The 20,643-nt window shown below is 32.8% G+C and overlaps 1 protein-coding gene and 1 pseudogene across 2 annotated transcripts; both read left to right on the forward strand.

The window, feature by feature from the left end:
• The first annotated feature begins 3,462 nt into the window (after positions 1–3,462).
• Positions 3,463–5,164, forward strand: LOC125584363 (annotated as a pseudogene).
• Positions 5,165–6,322: 1,158 nt separating this feature from the next.
• Positions 6,323–8,956, forward strand: LOC106402064. Of its 2 annotated transcripts, XM_013842707.3 has the most exons (8): positions 6,323–6,699; positions 6,784–7,224; positions 7,309–7,554; positions 7,642–7,773; positions 7,962–8,045; positions 8,205–8,264; positions 8,347–8,433; positions 8,557–8,956. In XM_013842707.3, the coding sequence occupies exons 1-8, from the start codon at positions 6,394–6,396 to the stop codon at positions 8,782–8,784; spliced, it is 1,584 nt and encodes a 527-aa protein (XP_013698161.2). In that variant the 5' UTR covers positions 6,323–6,393; the 3' UTR covers positions 8,785–8,956. The 2 variants fall into 2 exon arrangements, with proteins under 2 accessions (XP_013698161.2, XP_013698160.2); XM_013842706.3 differs by having other exon boundaries at positions 6,784–7,554.
• The last annotated feature ends 11,687 nt before the right edge of the window (positions 8,957–20,643 follow it).

The following is a 20,643-nucleotide window of genomic DNA, read 5'->3' on the forward strand; positions in this document are numbered from 1 at the left end:
GGTTTTATCATGTTCTAACAGGGAGAACGTATACAAGCTTGCATTAGAAGGAAAATGTTGTATTTTGATGAACTTTAAGTTGTCTCCTAATCTAGGGAATTACAGAGGAACACCACATCCTTTCAAAATATTTTTCGTTTGGTTAAAACACGTTAAGAAGAATTTCGAGGAGATTCCAAATGATTCACTTCGTTTTCATTGCATATCTTTTGATGACCTGCTTTCTCAGAAGCATGATGAAAAAGTTTTTGTAGGTATGTGATTTAACCAACAGGTATACATAATGATTTTTAGATTTTGTTTCATGTATTGAGACACATGATTCGTCAAGAAACACAGCACCAATAGCATCTGACATGTTTACAAAATCAAGAACCTCGAAAGCCGAGAATAACTGAGACACGTGATTCGTCTAATCTAATTCCCATTCTCTACCGATCTATACAATTATCAAACCCAAATACAATCCAAACCTAATCAATAGCTTACCCCTAAAACCTTACAAGACCCAGATACCGAAAGTTGAAGATCAAAAGATAGAACGTAAATAGTGGGAGTGTAACCACCCAACAGTTATTTCTTATTAATAATTGTTTTTTCTTTAGTTAATAAAACAGTTTTTAAAAACTAAAAAGAATTGTAGTTAAAAAATGATAAAAGACACGTATCACTCCAAAATTTGTCAAATGACTTCTGTTTTATAGTATAAAAGATATATTTAAAAAAAATTAATTTTATGTTGATGATCGTAATAATTTGCATAAAAACACTTAAGAGATAGACAAATTCTTATAAAGTTTGAAACTTTTGAAATATTCAATTGCAAATTGTATATGAATTAATTTTAATAAAATCCATTGGTTTGATTATTTTTAAAAGCTATTCAAATATCTTGTTATTCAAAACGTTAAGTATGATTGATTTTCTAACTCTAACTAATTCTAGTGTTTTTCGGAGATCAATTCCAAATATTTTAATCGATGAGACAATTTTCAAAATATCATATAAGTCTATAAGATTTCAAATATATATATATATATATAATAAAAAAGTTTAAGATACAAAATAACTATTGTTAACAAAGATTAATTCATCTTGTTTTATATTTTTTTGTCAAACATATTCTGTTAATGGAAGCCCAATGGACAATTACAACTGATATTGGTTATAAAGGTCACACAAAAAAAAAAACCCATGAAGAGAAGCGATTTATATCCACGCTTCCATCCACATGCTACTATCTTGAGGCTTTATCAAGCCATGTGGAGCAATTTGTGTTTTCCATGGATAGTTAAAATTTTTAATATATAGTATTCATCGTATTATATTAACATTATTATATATTATTATTTTTTAACAAATAAATATTTTTTCAAAAGGAAAAATGGGCATATTATATTCAAATAAAATATTTTGGAAAATCTTTAGAACAACATACATCACATATTTGTTTACAAAAAGAATGATAGAAAGAAGGTAATACAATCAAAGAAAATATCTAACAATCTCTACAAAAGTAAGATAAAGATATACAAATCAAGAGTACATATATTTGCATAATCCACGTAACTTTTAAAATCTATCAATTTTCAAATTTTCAAATTCTACACAAATCAATCTCCCAATAACCCCCTTCCGTTAATCCATATGTTTATTTATTTATTTTATTGTACAGTGAATCTCTACATGTCAAATAATTGAAATGTCTATGAAAAGACAATTCTATAGTGGAAAAAGACTTATCTTTTGTCAATTTGGATTTTTTCGCGGCAAAATGTTTAGCCCCGACACGGTATCCATTTCATTTTGTTTGTGTAAGATTTATCTGCCACCGGACGCAGTCCTGTAATACATGACCAATTCCACTCCATCATATATTTACCGTTTAGCGGGTCGTCATGCCAAAATAAGACTTCAAGTATACGAGATTTGTACTCCAGTCAAAACATCATCTAAGACATTGGAGCTATTAGTAGTTCAAATTTAAAATTACAAGAAAACATTGTATCAATATCACCAATTCAACATATAACAAACCAATTCAAACATCACTCACCAATTTAGATTGACAACTTTACTGATCACCTAACATTCATGCATACTGACAATCTAAAAAAGCATATTAATTGTTAAGATAATATGTACTAACTTTAAATAGGACCCGAAACAAATTATTTTTGGCAAGTGAACCTTCTGAAAATTACTATTGTTGATCTGAATGCAAGACACATAGAAATATGTATATGAATTGGAGAGATCTGAATTGGAGAGATCATTATTTAACTACAAGACATCATCATCAAAACCACTATTGTACTCACCATGCTTATTAAGACAAGTAACTCATAAACATTGATGGTTTCTTTAGTTTGAAGAAAGTGTTATTTTAATGTTTCCATTACCTTATAATCATTCACCAATGATTTCATTTGATCATCCACTTATCCCTCTGAGATACCATAGGTTGAGCAACTTCATCATCTTCTGACATTTCACTTTCGGCTCGCTCCCACGTTGAAGGTGGTGACACCACAAAAAAATAAAATTCCTTATTAATAGCATGAATAAAATAAATTGAACCCACAAACTTTTGATTCTCTGAACCCACAAAAAAATGTTTGGACCCACAGGCTAAAGCCCAACATATTTGGCGATGGATCTAACAATTAGAAAAAAAAAATTTAAATAATTTGTTTCCTAAACCCTTTTAACATATTTAACCTATTTTTTTCTCTGTTTCTAGAATAGATTTTTTATTGTCTTTTCAACTTACTTCTCTTCTCCAAATCCATCGTGCATTCTATGTAAGTTCAGATTTTACAATTAAGCTTTTATATTATTGTCTTTTACTAACTTTATATCAATTATATATGTATGTTACAACAATTTAGTTTTACGTAATTGTTAATTTTTTAACAAACTCAATTGAACTTTTTTTTGTTCATAGTTTACAGATGAGAAATTATCGCTTTTGTTTATATTATATATTTTTAATAATATATTTTATATTTTTTCAGCAGAATCAATGGAAAAGTTTGTGAATTTAAAAAGAAAAGAGCCATCCCCGTCTTGTGATTTAGATGATTTACCATGGGATCTGCTGATCGGAAAAAAAATATCTGAATACCCTTCAAATAAAAGAGATGAGGTAATTCATAGATACTCCCTCTGTTTTTTATTGTAAGTAGTTTTAGATGAATGCACAAATATTAAGAAAGTTATTATTTTTTTCAAAAGTAGCATTTGATATATAAATTAGGTGTAGTTAAACCAATCATAAATAAGCATATATTATTTGATTGGTAACACTATACCCAATAAAAGTAAAAGGTACTTAAAATTATGAAAACTACTTATATTTTGAAACAAACAAATTTTGCTTAAACTACTTACAATAAAAAACAGAGGGAGTATTTGATTAGAGGTCCTCGCCAACCTCATGGTCATATCTTTAAACAGAAAATGATATCAGGTGCAATGAGGCGATTTAATCATGCTTGGTTTGATCAGTATAAGAACTGGTTAGAGTATAGTATTAAGAAAGACGCTGCATATTGCCTATGTTGTTACTTGTTTAGAGATAGTAATGGAAAAGGTGGAAAAACAGATGCATGGACTAACGAAGGTTTTTCTAGCTGGAATAAGTTTAGTAGGCTTGCAGAGCATGTGGGGAAAGTTAATAGCTTTCATAATAATGCAGTTATGAGAGACAAGGTCAGTCTATTGAGCATGCTTTGCATAAGCAGGATGATATTACCAATAATGAGTATCGAATTCGGTTAAATGCTTCAATTGATGTTTCCAGATATTTGTTGCGACAAGGTCTTTCTTTTCGTGGTCATGATGAGTCAGAAACATCTGCTAATAAAGGAAATTTTATGGAGCTTCTGAAATACACTGCTGAGCAAAATGAAGCGGTGATTAAGGTTGTCTTACAAAATGCTCCAGGAAATAATCAGATGGTGTCTTCGAAGATTCAGAAAGATATTGCGCATTGCTTTGCAGAAGAGGTAATCAAATCTATTATTGACGAAATTGATCATGACGTTTTTGGTTTGCTGGTTGATGAATCTGCTGACGTTTCCGATAAAGAACAAATGGCAGTAGTATTTCAGTTTGTTGATAAAAGTGGGATTGTCAAAGAAAGATTCATTAGCATTATACATGTGGCTGAGACATCTTCAGTATATCGAAATCTGCTATTGATTCTTTGCTTGCTAAGCTTGGGTTGAGCATAAAAAAGTTGAGAGGACAAGGTTACGATGGCGCAAGTAATATGAAAGGTGAATATAATGGATTAAGGTCACTGATTTTACGGGAAAACACCTCAGCTTATTATGTCTATTGTTTTGCTCATCAACTTCAATTGGTTGTTGTGGCTGTTGCAAAAAAGCATTTTGAGGTTGGAGGATTCTTTGATATGATTTCTCTATTGTTGAATGTGGTTGGAGCTTCATGTAAGAGAAAGTATAAGATTAAAGAAGATCACAGAAAAATGATTGAGGAAGATATTCTTGATGGTAAAATCAACACAGGAAAATGGTTGAATCAATAGGTTGCTATTCAGAGACCAAGGCAGACACGTTGGGGTTCTCACTACAAAACTTTGTTGTGTTTGATTGAGTTATTTTCTCCCTTCATCAATGTGCTTAAACATATTCAGAATGAGGGCTTGGAAGACTCGAAAAGGCGACAAGCATATGGTCTTCTTGTATACTTCCAGGATTTTGATTTTGTGTTTTATCTGCAAATGATGGTTCACCTTTTAGGACTTACAGATAGCTTATCCAAAGCTTTGCAACAAAGGGATCAAGACATTTTGAATGCTATGTCACTGGTGAAATCAACAAAGAGACAACTCCAAGATTTCAGAGATAATGGGTGGCATTCTTTGATGGATAAGTTCTTTTCTTTTTGTGAGAAGTATGGCATTGAGAAGGTTGATATGGAAGATGAGTTTATTCACCCAAAGAGACCAAGGAAAAAAACAGGAGTACAAAACATGCATCACTACAAGGTCAATTGTTTATATGCTGTTTTGGATTTGCAACTTCAAGAATTTAATGATCACTTTACTGAGGTAAACACCGAGTTGCTTACATGTGTTGCTTCTTTATCTCCTATTGGTTCATTTTCAGAGTTTGACCAATCAAAGTTGATGTAGCCAAGTTCTATCCTTACGACTTTAGTCATACAGAGTGCATATCTCTTGAGCAGCAGTTGTTTATATACATTGACAATCTTCGACATGATGAAAAATTTAGTCATTTGAAGAATCTAGGAGATCTTGCTCGTATGTTGGTGGATACACGAAAACATCTATCACTTCCTTTGGTTTATAAGCTTTTGAAGTTAGCTTTGATTTTGCCAGTCGCGACTGCAACTGTTGAAAGATGTTTTTCAGCAATGAAGATTGTGAAGACAGATCGACGAAATCGGATCAGCGATGAGTTTCTTAATGATTGTTTAGTTTATTATATTGAGAAAGATGCATTTCAGAATGTTACTAATGAAACAGCGATGAAAAGATTTCAAGATATAAAAGATCGTAGGATGCTTTTGTAGAATGATACTTTTTTAGAATGATTTATGACAATACATGGAAGATGTGAAGCTAGGTAACTTTCAAAGATTCCACGTCGAAGAACATGGAAGGCTAATTTGACTTTGAACGATTCAAAATCAACTCTTAAGCTCAAAAACAGCTGCATTAAACATGGTTTAGAGAAGTTTTCACGGTAATCAGACATTAGAGACATTTCTTCACAGGAGAAGAAGAATATAATTTTTAATGCATGACTGATCTAGCGTGAACAGGAGAAGAAAAAGAAAGAGAATAGTAAGTGAAACCGTAAAGAGAATCACAAATGGAATGATTGAAAACAAAAGAGAACCACTTTCAGAAAGTTGACATGATAAGAAAGAAATTTGATAAACAATAAAGACAAAGAAAACACATAAAATTAATTATCTAAACAAAAAAGAAGATCAATGATAACATCCAAAAAGAAGAAAATGAACCAATCTTCATTTGTATGGCTGATCTCAATTGTTGCAGGTCACCCGCTAACCGCGTCTATATTACGGACTAACCCATCTCAAACCGGATACTCGTGATGTAATACCGGTAGAGCCGCTGATATATGGGACAAGAATTGCATGACCAATCTCATCCATCATATCTTAATTTGTAGTGAAATGGATTATTGGGCTAATAAAGCAGTCCATATATCTTCTTGTACTTGTCTATGCGCCCATTGGACTTTCTTGATTGCCGACTAAAAAAAGGGGAGAGAGAGTACGTATATTATTATTATTATTATTATTATTATTATTATCATTTATCAGTAAAAGAATAGTTTGGAGGAGCAAAATTGATCGAGAGAGAGAGAGATGGTGTTGTCACGGCGATTCGCACAAGTGTCGAGTGACGAAGAAGAAGAGGAAGTAGCGGCAACAAGGTCCAAGGGAGGGAAGCCGAGGAGCCCTGAGGAGGGGAAGCGGAGGAAGCGTAAGACGGTGAAGCTGTACGAAGATTTCGAAGACGACAAGGAAACGGAGGAAGAAGAAGAAGAAGAAGAAGAGGAGAAGCCCGATGACGCGAGCCCGGTTGGTGAATCCGTTAAGATTACGGGTAAAGGCAAAGGGAGAAGAACCCATTTCTTGCAATTCGATTACGACGGCAACACATACAATCTGGTCAGTTGAAAGTTGTCAACTTTGGTTCTGTTTAGTCTCCGTGCTTGCTTGAGACCATTTGTTTGTTTCCACTCTGTCTGACAGGAGGATCCGGTGCTGTTGGTCCCAGAAGACAAAAGCCAAAAGCCATATGTTGCCATTATCAAGGATATTACTCAAACAAAAGATGGAAGCATGATGATTCTGGGACAGTGGTTTTATCGCCCTGAAGAAGCGGAGAAAAAGGGAGGTGGCAACTGGCTATCTAGTGATACCCGAGAACTTTTCTACAGTTTCCATCGTGATGAGGTCCCAGCTGAGTCCGTTATGCACAGATGCGTTGTCTACTTTGTCCCCGCCCATAAGCAGCTTCCTAAACGCAAAGTTAACCCTGGTTTTGTCGTCCGCAAGGTCTATGATACTGTCGAAAAGAAGCTCTGGAAGCTGACCGATAAGGATTACGAGGATACTAAACAACATGAAATTGACCTCCTTGTTGACAAGTCTATGTCGCGATTGGGTGATCTTCCTGACCTTGAACCTGAGGTACTGCATCCTGATCTTGAGTCTCTCTTGAAGGCTAAGAGATCTTCCCGCAAAGTTAACATACCTCCTGTTGACGTTAGAAAGGAGGAAGATGCCTTTCTTAAACCTGAGACCCCTGGAAGCGCTATTTCCTCCGAGTATCATTCCATCTTACAGAAGTTTAACTCACTAACAGGTGATGCTCATCGTGACAAGTGTTTGGCAAAGCTTCTGGAAGCAGTCCAGAACATTTGCTACACCGCTGCCGATGAAGCAAAGGTGGCTTCAGATCTTGAACAGGGTGAGAAAGATGCAAAGACTGAAAATGGAGCTCACGAGAATCCATTAAAGGTCTTAACTCTTAACTAGACGTTTCTAACTTTTTGATCTTTCATACAGAGTTCAGTAGTTACTGGAATAAACCCTTTTCTTTGACAGGATGAGAGCTTTCTCTGGCCAGATGCTGCTGTTCCTCCGGTGTGTGCTCTTGAGCTGGCTTTACATGTTTCTCTTGCATCGGATTACCACAAATACAATCAAAGGATGAGGGCACTGGTTTTCAATCTCAAGGTTCCACATTCAGTACTTCTTTTTTGCTCTTGGTTCTCCGACCAGTACAATACATACGTGATTGTCTTATTCATAACAATTGGTCTATGAATTTAGAGAGACTGTGTAGGTCCCCAGTTTGCCGTAGATATCACTTTAGCATTTATTCTAAGTGTTTAACGGTAAATTTCATTTTGTTTTATCTGCAGAACACTGCACTGCTGGCTAGACGACTGCTCAATGGCGAGTTAGAACCAGCAAAGATTTTGAGCATGTCACCCACTGAGTTAAAGGTTAGGGACTTGTTATGTTACATATTTTCACACAGATACCCTCCCTGTTTTCCTTCAGTCTCCATTACTTAAATCTTATTCTGTGTCATAATACGCAATGACTAGTGAGTACATCTTACATGTTAAAACGAATAAAGATGTGGTACTTATGGGATTCAGGAGGGTCTAACTGCTGAGGAAACGGAGAAGAATGAGCCTGATGATGCGGAAAAAATGCAGGTTTTTCTCATTTCTGACTAGCTTGTTGGGTTTCAGTTGGGGGAATGTCTTTGACCATATCATGTGTTGGTTTTGGATGTAGATGACTGATGCAAGATGCTCAAGATGCAGTCAAATTAAAGTTGGCCTGAGGGATATCATCCAAGCTGGGCATGGAGATCGCTATCAGGTTCTTATGCTTTTCCATATTACCTTACCTATTCTCGGATATATACATGATGATCTTCTTCTCTTACTGTGCATATCCATTAATATTAATAATCACATTCTGACTGTTGTTTTATGGATCTAGCTGGAGTGTATTGCCTGTGGCCATTCCTGGTATGCATCAAGGGATGAGGTATCGACTCTGACTATAGACTCTGAAAAACCTGCACAAGGCACAGAGAGTGAGGACGTTGAGAAGAATTTGACCAGTCCTCGTGAAGCTGAGAAGAAAGCGAAAGAAGACGAATCCTTGAAGACGACTAATGACTCAAATGTTAACAACAATCCTGAGACCACCAAGAAACCAGAGTAAAAATAGATGTCTAAAGGTTGGAAACTTTCAACCGTATGTTTAAGGTTTCGGGTATGGAATGGAACAGGGTTTAATTTAACATCTTTGCTATATCAATTGTCAATAGATTTGTCTGGTGCACCATCTCCTTTTTGTGTCTTTGTTAACAAATGTCTCTTATGTTTGTCCATCACCGAAAGAGCCCAGTAGCCTAGGGAAGTAGATGGATAGAAATACAAGTTGGTGGCACAAGACGACTTTAGCCGCAAATGCCCACTGTATTATTGTTGACTTCTTGTCTCTCTCTTTCCTCATAAGCTTCACATCTTGTGCTCTAAGCCAGCTTTTCTATACGAGTACGACCGTCCACATAACCTTCTTCTCTTCTCGGCTCATAAAAGATTTGACCAAAAAAAATCCTATAATTTTACGGTTACTTGTGGGTAGTTTCCCTAATTCTTTGTTGTTATTAGGTTTTATTTATTTTAAATTAAATATATACATACATATAATAATTAGTTTAGAGAAATATAATATGATAGAATCATAGAACTAACTATTTTTGCAAAATAAAAAATAAAAATTACAATCATTGAAAGATAAAAAGACAACCATTAGCTAGTAACAAACAGTTTTTCTTTGCCTCTCTCTTCTTTTAGAGAGAAGGTTTCTCTCTTTCCTTGTTCTTTCATCAATATCTTTTACAAGAAAAGAGTTATGAATTTTGTTTTCTAACGCCAATTTTTTTCCGGCTTAGAATCCCGTTAGTCGGGCTTTCGGTTTCTGGGAAACGGTGGCTATCCTAGCACCAGTTTTGCCGGCTTTTGACTCCGGGAAGCGGTGGCTCCCATAGCACTGTCTTCGCCGGCTTGGTTTTCCGGTGATACACCTTCCTTTCGGTGTTATCGTTGGTTTCCTCCGGTTTAATCCAGTTTTTTTTTCGTTTTTAATGTCTCTCACCTAGATCTTAGCTTCTTTGTTTTTTTGGAGAATCCTATTGGTAGCGACAATAACCATATAGTAAAGGAAATTATGGATCAAGAAATTTGTCAACAAATTCGTTGATGAAGAGGTTTTTGAAAATAAAATAAAAACAGAAAAATAAAAGTTGAAGAGGTTGAGCCCGTAGATGTAAAAAGTGTTTTAGTATATAAAACACAAAATATGTTGAATATCACGATTAATTTTTCAGTTATCCAATAAATTTTTAATTGTTCGACGGTTATACAATGCAATTACCTAAATTCATCTGATTATCTGCAAAATTTCGTCACTTTCTTAGCACAAATATTATATTCTAAACACCTAACGTGATCATGCATTAATATGTCTTCTCTTATCTGGTTGTAGATTTATTAAAGAAATTAGATCTTTTTTCCGCGCTACGCGCGGATAATGGCTAAAACAAAGATTCAGATCATTTTTTACATATATTTTTATTGTTTAACAAAACTTATAGTTGAAAAAAAAATAATAGAATGTTAGAGTAAATAGAAAAAAATAGTGATTGATAGAATCATTGTAGTTAACCAAGTGGTTGTTTGATAAGTACTATTAGTAATGAACAAAAGTTTTACAAAATAATGTTTTTATAAATTTTTTTAACAAAAAAAAATCATTTTATTTTGGTATAAATAATTGTATTATTTTCAGTTGTTGTCTTATATTTTCCATTCTCAAAATGTTGGAAGAAAATAATCACTATCATAATCTGAAAAACATTTAGGGTATATCTAACTAACAAAACTAACTATACATATGAATTGAATTTTATGTAAATTTAACATATTAATATAAATTTAAGATTGTATATATTTTGTTGTTATCAATAAAGATTTTTTTTAATTATTTATAAAGTGGACTATATTAATTTTATCCCATCAATATTTTGGAAACCGGATCGGACATTGGCTCGGTATTTTAGTTGAGTCAATGGTCGGACCGGTTCTGCCGGATTTTAAAATTTAATATAATTTAAATTTAAGTAACTATATATATTTATAATTATAAAATTATTATTTTTAGAACTTATATTTTTGTTAGAATCTAAAAATGATATGAAAATAAAATGAAAAGTTCTAAATAATATAAAATATATTGAAATCTAATTTATTTAGATAGATATTAAAAGCTAATATAGATTTTTTTTATTAATGTAATCTTGTTAAAACGTACAATTATTTTTAACTTGAATTTTTTTTAAAGCAATGAATTTAATATCGATCTGCATCATTGGTTTAGTGAGTGTGACCAAGTTTTAAGCGAATTTGCCGGTTTTTAGCACAGTCTAAATCCGGCTAAAACAAAGTTTCCAATCATTTTTTTACATATATTTGTATTGTTTAACAAAACTTATAGTTGAAAACAAAAGAAATAGAATGTTAGATTAAATAGGAAAAAATAGTGATTGATAGAATCATTGTAGTTAACCAAGTGGTTGTTTGATAAATACTATTAATAATGCACAAACGTTTTATAAAATAATGTAATTATTTTTTTTTATCAAAACGTTCATTTTATTTTGGTATAAATAATTTACATAATAATTAGTGTAATTTTTTTCAGTTATTTTTTTATATTTTCCATTTTCAAAATGTTGGAAGAAAATAATCACTATCATAATCTGAAAAACATTTAGGGTATATCTAACTAACAAAACTAAGTATACATATGAATTGACTTTATGTAAATTTAACATATTAATATAAATTTAAGATTGGTTATATTTTGTTGTTATCAATAAAGTTTTTTATTTTAATTATTCATAAAGTGGACGATATTAATTTTATCCTTGCCACCAATATTTTGGAAACCGGATCGGATATTGGTTCAGTATTTTAGTTGGGTCAATGGTCTGACCGGTTCTGCCGGATTTTAAAATTTAATATAATTTAAATTTAAGTAACTATATATATATGTATAATTATAAAATTATTTTTTGTATAACTTTATATTTTTGTTAGAATCTAAAAATGATATGAAAATTAAATGAAAAGTTCTAAATAATATAAAATATATTGAAAACTAATTTATTTAGATAGATATTAAAAGCTAATATAGATTTTTTTTAATGCAATCTTGTTAAAACGTACAATTATTTTTAGCTTGATTTTTTTAAAAGCAATGAATTTAATATCGATCTGCATCATTAGTTTAGTGAGTGTGACCAAGTTTTAAGCGAATTTGCCGGTTTTTAGCACAGTCTAAATCCGGTTAGAAGAGTGAGTCACATTTCAACCGGTCGGTTTGGTTTTCCAAACAATGCTAGCCGCGGACCATCGCTTTTAACAACCAAACTACGTAATCATTTTAGAAGTAAACATTCATTATGAACTTATGTCAAAAACCATATACATATTTAACCCAAGTTGTGTTATTTATTGTTTTTAATCATTTTTCAAAATTTCTAGTGCCATCGATTTTCTTATTTTTTAAGTTTCCAAGGGCTCTCCAATGTGAAACAAATGGTATGCATGGAATAGATCAAAATATAACTTTATAGCAAAGACATAGAAATCAGTGTGTCCACCATAATTACACATTTAAGAAAAGATAATCATTTGAACAAAAAAAAACTAATCTTCTTTTGTTCAAACAGAAAAATAGTCTCGTTATATATAAACTTTCACAGGTTGAGCTTGTTGATTCAACTTGCATAATGGTACACTATCTTCTCTGTTGGCTCACAACCAAAGCATCTGAAGACTCTGTTTTGTGCTTTCTTCATTTTACTCTGTTTGCTAAATTATAAAACACGAGTAGATGTGAAGCATTTTTTTTTGTTGAACTGTCCTGGGTTGATCAACCATCAAAAGAACCCGTCAGTATAACTTCTGAGGCTGACTTAGGGCATCTCCAACCCTACTACATATTTTACTCCAAAATTGAGAAAATGGAGTGGAAATGAAGTAATGAACAAAAAATAAAAGGATTACTCCATTTATAGAGTAATGCTTTTATTTTTTGTTCATCACTCCATTTCTCACTCCATTTTTTCCATTTTGGAGTAAAATATGGAGTGGGGTTGGAGATGCTCTTAGGCCGTACTATGGATGCAGTTCAGAGTAGCCATAAAGCTCTCCTAGCATGATATTTTCTCTGTTTCTCTTGTACAATCATTTGTGTCTCTAACAGAAAAAGAAGTTGACCAATATTGTGAGAGACAATAGCATAAGCTTCCTCTTTTTGGACATCAGCAATGAGCAAAACATATCCATGAAATTATAAACCAAAAAAAAGCCAAATTCATATAACTGATAGAATCGTTACTATTTTAACAGGAAATTATGTAGGGAATAGAGAAATGTTTCGAGGTCCCATCTGGTCGAGCAATTACATTCACAACTTTATCAGGATGAGACCTTAGGAATTGAAGAACAGAATAAAATTCTGACTGAAGATTCTGGAGGATGAAACAACATTCCATGCTTATTTGCCATGTTCCAGAAGATACACTGCGCCTGAAAGTAAACCTCTTTATCGTATAATCCAATTTATAAATCGAGAGATAAGAAAAGACTAATGAACCAGTCAAATCAGTCTAGAGGAGGAAGAAGAAGAAGATTACTGAGCAGAAAGCCGACTTAAAAATGCTGATAAAGTTGAACCTCAAAATCAGGTAAAGTAGCTTCTCGTGATTAGATTCTTGGAGTCACTATAAACTTTCACTTGGGTGTCAAAGGAGCAAAGCCAGTGGGCCGACAGCTCCAGTAATGGTTTCATTGGTGGAGATAAGCCACATTGTTGGCATTTTCACCATGAAACAGAGCTTTTCTCTGCCCACTTCCTTCAAAGTTTTTGCAGTCCAAGCATTAGCAGTTCCCAGAACAAAAAATGTTTGCTTGAAAGAACTCACAATACTTCTTAAAACATCCTGATTTCTTACAGTGACAACACAACTTCACCAATATCCTCCTACAAAAGAAAAATCTCTCATTATACCTTAGAAGCTAAAAGAACTCCCCAGCAATCTAACATAAGTTCACAGAAGTCTTCCAACAATTGAAAATGTAAATGCTTTTTTTTTTTAAATCAGTGGCACTGCTAATCCTCAAACCACGTACTCTTTTATCTTTAACCCCATGTGGACGGACTGCTAGCAATTTTCGACCTGAACGCATTTAGATTCCATTCCAGAGTTGCTTCAACATCTCAATCTTTCAGGTTCATTGTCAACGTTGTTTGAACGATTGACACAGTTACAACCATCACAATATGTTCCGAACGCAAAGCTTTCACCGTAACTGAAAAGATACATGAGAGTGTAAGTTTACGGAGGTTCAAAGTAAAGTCGAACCAGAAACTATAGGAACGACAGCAGATAAAGGGAAAATATGAACATGCAATAGCTTGAGTAATCGTAAAGATGAATGGGAAGACTTGCAGTTTCAAGCAACGTCCATGCGTACAGTTACACTGCTAACTTACAATATTTGAGTTAACATCATCTCATCAGAACCACCAGTGAAGATTGAGTTTTAGGTCTTTTCTTATGTAACATAAGTCTAGAGACGTGGAACAACGGATCCAAAATACATCAGAGTGATGAAGAATTGTGCTTACTTCCAGAAACATACTGAAAGCTGCCACAAAAATGAAGGGTTTTAACATAAGATTGTTAATAAAAGGTTAAATGTAGGGATCCTATCTTTTTCAGACTAAAAGACCTGAAAATCTTAAAGCATACTTAGAGTTTATTAAAAGTATACAATTCTCCAAGGGCAATATCTTCATGTAAAGAAAAAAGACATGAGCAGGAACAATAAAAGATGATAAACAGTGCAATGCGATCCTGATATATTTTGCAACAGTCTGATCCTTGAGGTGATGAATTAAGGGAAGCATTTTTACCTTTTATCAAATTTCTTTTTTTTTTAAACGTCTGCTATGTTCCTCTTTTCTCTTTTTGGTGGGTTTTATCATGAAGTCTCCTCAGTTTCATATTATCATACTTGAGCCTGATAAAACTCAAAAATGATAACAATATTAAAAGTGAAAATGTATGATAACAAAAACAAAAACCTTTGGAAGAGGAAAACGCACTGAGGAAGCAATATTTTTAAGGAGAGAACAATAAGTTTCCTCATAACAACCAAATGGTTCAGAGAAGTTGTGCAAGAGACCCCTACGAAAACCTTCATTTTTTAGGTTTGACTTTCTCCATTAAACCTTGTTAGCAAGCCTTCCGACTCTCTCTGCTGAATCATAAGTGCACCTGCTAACAAATCAGATTTTTATTTTCATGTTTAGAGACAAAACAAAACAAAACGCTCTAATCTTAGTGCTTAATTTGAATCAAATAGTTTTACCATGAAACCATCAGAGAGTTCAGAGGAGAGAACATCAATTAGATATTTAACATACAATTACCGTGGTAACAATCCCCACACGGTAACTTCTTAACGGCTTCACCAATCACCATCCCATCTTTACACACAGCGCAAACAACAACCATCATCATCTTCATCAGAACAAACCTCGAAAGTCTCCAACGCCTCAATCGCCGATTTAGCAGCCAGCGGTGCTCCTCTCCTCCCACCACCTTCGCCACCGTCTCCTTCCGCTAAATTCTGGAGCAGCGCCTCCTAACCAGCTCCGTCGTCGACGTAATCAGCCACGTTTCCTGAATTATCCTTGATTCCCATTAGAATCTCGGCCCAATCGAGAATCCGGTTATCGATCGCGTCGTGATCAGGAACACCTCCCCTCGATCTTCTTCCTCCTCCTCCTCCTCCTCTTCCTCCTCATCGTGTTCATCCTCATCTTCGATTTCGTTTCTGCTATTAATCTCCAACCCTCCTCGTCCTCCGGTTACGTTCGCTTATCGATCGCGTCGTGATCGGGAAACCAGGTAACCAGACTCATCAGATACACCTCATTTGTGTAAATCGAGTTGTTCTGGATTCATTGGTGAAAGGTTTTATTAAATAAGAGGAAAAGAAAGAGAGGTGAAAGAATCGGCAACGCTCAAAGAAAATGGAGAAGTGGAGGAGACGAAACATATCGACAGTCGTGAGTAGGAGAGTTGGTCTGATGGGCTAACACAAAATACTAACAGCCATGTAGAGGCCCGTTTTTGTGTTGAGTAAGTGACGTGGTAAATTAGAAGCATTTGATTGGTAGAATTTTTAGTCTGACGTGGACCCTACTCCTCATATAACCCTTTTAATATAGTATATATATATAGATATGAGTTTCCTTTTAGTGTAGTTATCAAAAACATATTCCATGAAGACAGTAAATCAACTACACTGACAAATACTCCCTCCGTTTCATTATAAGTGTTACTTAGATATTTTCACACATATTAAAAAAATGATTGAAATATATTTGTATTTTCATTAATTACATCTAATTGACCAATAGTATTTAAAATAAATAAATTTATTTATTTAATTAATGCATTTTACTATTAATATTCAGCTAAAAATAAGTAAAAATTGCATTGGAAATCTAAAACGACATTTTTTATGTAACAAGAAAAAACTCTTAAAGTGACACTCTTTAAGAAACAGAGGGAGTAGTATTTTGGTTTTAAAAAATATCATTCAATCATTTACAAATTGTTCAATTTTTTTCTAAAATCAATCACCCGAACGTTATAGAAATGAAGTTTGGCCAATTTCATATCAACAATTCAAACTGTGCCCGTTCAGACAAAATTAGGCCAATTTCAATAGCAAACAACACACTGTCTTCTTTCATCTGTATCAGAAACCATAGAGTAACCAAGATAGAATCTAAGTGCTTAAAGAAGACAACAGTTTCTAGTTGTTTACTAACACGAATGGGATCATACAAAGCTTGAATAGTGATTTTACCCCCTCTACTTAGGACTTGAAGTCTGAAGAATTTTTGCAATGGTTATGAGGACGTTGTTATAAGGAATCTATGTCTAAGCAAAACAATGCTCAATTTGCAGCACCAGTCTCAACTCTAAAGCTCCGAGTATATGTTGATGGTGAAACGCATGGATGAGCCGAAAGAGGAGTGCATGTTCCTCGATTTGAAACCCGCTAATGTCGATTTCGAAAAGGAGGAGAAACTTCAGGCTACAAGTGCTTGAGCAAGAATTGACTGAGACTGAGACCAAGAAGGTAAAACAACCATAATATAACTAAATCCGAGTTAAAGCATAAGAGAGACAGAACTCACCTTTCTGTTAACCCGAAAGCAAGATCCAGCATATCATTCTCTTCATCTGTTGGCTCTTTCAGGTTTGTTGTAGTATTCAGTGTCGTAATTTTCAATCACAATTTGGTGAAAACACACTTGATGATCAATTTATTGCAAGAAAAAGACTGTTAGCTTTACCAACGATCACATGGCACGTCGAACACGCTAGAGAACCTTCACACGCCTCTGAACATTTAGATTAAAAAAAATCTGAGCCGTTAGTTACTGTCATCAGACCAAAAAAAAATAATCAAATGGAAGAAAATAGTGCCTTCGAGAGTTCTATATTGTTTCTATGAGCAGCTTCAATCGATTGATTCGATGCAGTTGGATCGGATTGGGGTGGAATCCATAGCCGCGCTTAGGAAACTTAGATCGGTTTCTTAGCAAAGATGTTTTTCGTTTATCTTCCCAAGAGTCGGCGCCAAAATGTAGAACCTAAAATGTACACTAAGTATTTGATAGTGATCGGGAGTTTGATCTAGGGAAGACAAATGATGTAGGCAACAATATCTTTAGAACACAACGACGTAAACAATTTCCAGTAGGTAAAAATGGACTTTATTGATGAATAAGATCGAATACAATGAGTTGAACTAGATCGAATGATACAAATGAGATTGGTAAAGAAAGGATCTAAGATTGGGAAGAAAACAAGGTCGATGTATGTATGTGGCTCTCTCTAGGGTTTTCAATGTCCCCTTCTTCATGTCTGTTCTCCTTCCTTTATAGTGAGTCGACCTCGTGATCTTCGTAACTGCTCTGCGATCTTCGTGTCTGCTCTGCAATCTTCGTGACTGCTCCGCGATCTCCGGGACCTTGAAGTCTTTTTTTTTCGAGTTCGATTGCTTGCTAAGGGCTTCAGCTCCTTATGGTTCATATCTTTGATCGCGGCTCATTAATGTACTGATCGAAACTGGATCCAAACTGCCTTATTTAAAATATTTTAAATTATTATAACAACTAAATTGTCAACCAATTGAAACTGGGAGTTATAAGATCATGAGTTATTTTTAGGTTCAGCAACCAATAGCATTCTGATATTTAATATACAATATCTTTTTTAAAAGAAAAAAATATAATGTTAAGTTATATTATGTTTTTAAAATAAAACAGTAAAAACAAACAATATATTGTCAAGTTGACATTCAACTTAAGTTTTTTTTCTTTAACTCATTAAAAAAAAATCAAAATACAGCTTGAATCACATATGAATATTATCAGCCGATACAAGGGCCCGGAAAATCACAATAACATCTTCCAGTTTCATTGCCTCCGACACAGTAACCCGTTGCAGCTGATCCAAATTTAACCATACACATAACTTCACAGTTTCCTATATCCTTGCATGAGCCATAATCCACTTCACATCCCATATTTTCTTCAACTATATAAAACAAAATCGTTTTCTTTTGAATTAAGATAACAAACTATTTTAAGAGTTAGGAGATATAATAGACTAAACACAACATATTTGATATTCTGCAAATAAATAAATATAAAACTAAGTTTTAATATAGTTACATGAACATCTTTGAATGTTGCATGAGAAAGTAGAAAGGTAGCATATACCATAACCAAGTATACTTTTTGAATAAATTTTAAAATAAATGTTTACCTAAAGAAAACATCATCAGATAGATGATGGCAACAACAAGTGAAGAAGTTGATTTAGCCATACTTGCTTCTCTTTTTTTTCTCTTAACTTTAGTTATTTGTGTATTTATTATTGATAGGCTTGAAAACTTGGGAGACTGTTGAAATATATTTATAGTATAATGAGGTAACCAAACATTGAAAATTATTACGTATACACAATATCTTCCTAAACTTACAAAGATATTATGCTTGTTGATGAAGATTTTTCTAAACTTGCATATAACTCAAATTCAGAAGGATATCTTACACATTAGGGAATATCTTTTTAATACCTGTTTAAAAATTGTTTTAAAATAGAATTGGAAGAATTAAGATTTGAATCTTATCGAGCAAATGATTTTGAAAAAAAAAGTCAAAAATAAGTTTTTTCTAAACAAAAACTTTTAGGTAAATATATATTTGGACGGTTAGACCAGCCACTTAAACACAAAGCATAATACTAAAACGAGAAAATAAAACAAAGAAACATATGATTGAAAATATATTCAATATGTTTTTCTTTTTACAATTTTATCCGCAATATAAAAAATCCACCGGTCAAACCATCAAATTTTAGTCAAATTTTAATATAACCATGTATCTGACTGTGTATAACTTTAACAAGACACTAGAGCTTAACCCGTGCCATGCACGGGTTTTTGTTTTTACTTTTTATAGATAAATATTTATTTTGTGTAAGTGATAATCTATATTTTTAAAATTTATCGTGCGCGAGTTTTGTTTTTAATTTTTATAAATAAATGTTTATTTTGTGTAAGTGATAATCTATATTTTTAAAATTTATCCCTATAAATTTTTTTTTTAATATGACATTTCTAAAAATAATAATTTTCTAATTTATATTGAGTATTATACATTGTTTTGTAATTCGTTAAATGTATCACCGATATTTTTAGAATATGACCCGTATACCAGCACAAATATATTTTTTTATTTTTTTATGGATCAAAATTTTATAATAAAATTATTTTATATGCTATTTCAAAACTGGTGTTATATACTTTATACTATTTAACATTTATAAGATTGAATATACACTGGCTTATTATTTATAATAGAGTATATATAAAATAATAAAAGACATGATTTTAGCCACAACATTTTTGGCTTTAGTTTTTAGAATATTTGCTTATTGTGATTGCTTTGAAACCTACGAATAATGAAAGTAAAGATTTTATTCTCTTGATGCCGAAATCTTTGTTAGTTATAATTATTTAAGAAAATAATGTAATAATTGAAAAAGATAAGTATTATTTAATAGTAGGTTTTTTTAATTTTCAATAGCATTAAGTTGTAAATATTTTGCAAGTTTGAGGATAAGTCTAAATATATATTTCTTTTTTTAATAATATAGATGATCTTACGTCGTTTGATTTAAGTTTTCAGTAACAAAGTTACAAAACAATTGTCCGAATCTTCGACCTGCTGAATTATCAACCACAACGCATTACCAACTGTACGCTACTTGATAATTTGACATAAACCTAAATACAAATTGATTTTAAGGTAAATGAACATCATCTTGTGAGATCATGCGTTTCCACGACTGAAACTTTTGTCATTTGCTTTTATCTGATGCTGCTTTTGTTGCTTAATCTTATTGTCAACATCTTTGGAGGACTATCGTTGGCTTACATACCAATAGCTAACGTTGCTCAGGTTTTTTTTTTGTTCATTCAAATCTCATCAACAATATATAATTTTTAACAAATTAAATAGACAAAAAAATCACTACTCGAAACTGAAATCAATAGAATTCAACAATATATAGATATAGAAGTTCTATTACGTCAAAGTGTTACAAAAAAAAAAAAGTTCTATTACGTCACGTTGAATGTAATATTTTGGTAAGTTAGAGAAACATATGTTAAATTTTTTATTTTTAGTTATTATTTTCTTATGTTTTTCGAATAATGTTTTCAAAAAGTTGACATAGTTTATTTTTAGGTGAAAATATGGTTTATAATTTGATATTTATTCCAGTTTTGATTTTATTAATTATTAGAAGAAAAATCGATTGGGAGCTACACAAATAATATGCCACCA

This window comes from Brassica napus, chromosome A2 (genome assembly GCF_020379485.1).
Source record: "Brassica napus cultivar Da-Ae chromosome A2, Da-Ae, whole genome shotgun sequence".
In the NCBI taxonomy this organism is placed as follows: Eukaryota; Viridiplantae; Streptophyta; class Magnoliopsida; order Brassicales; family Brassicaceae; genus Brassica; species Brassica napus.

Bases quoted from the DNA above. Each gene is read 5' to 3' on its own strand.
- LOC106402064 (XM_013842706.3), top strand. From the start codon at position 6,394: ATGGTGTTGTCACGGCGATTCGCACAAGTGTCGAGTGACGAAGAAGAA. The intron at 6,700-6,783 runs GTCAGTTGAAAG...TCTGTCTGACAG, and splicing joins ACGGCAACACATACAATCTG to GAGGATCCGGTGCTGTTGGT. The intron at 8,265-8,346 runs GTTTTTCTCATT...TTTTGGATGTAG, and splicing joins ATGATGCGGAAAAAATGCAG to ATGACTGATGCAAGATGCTC.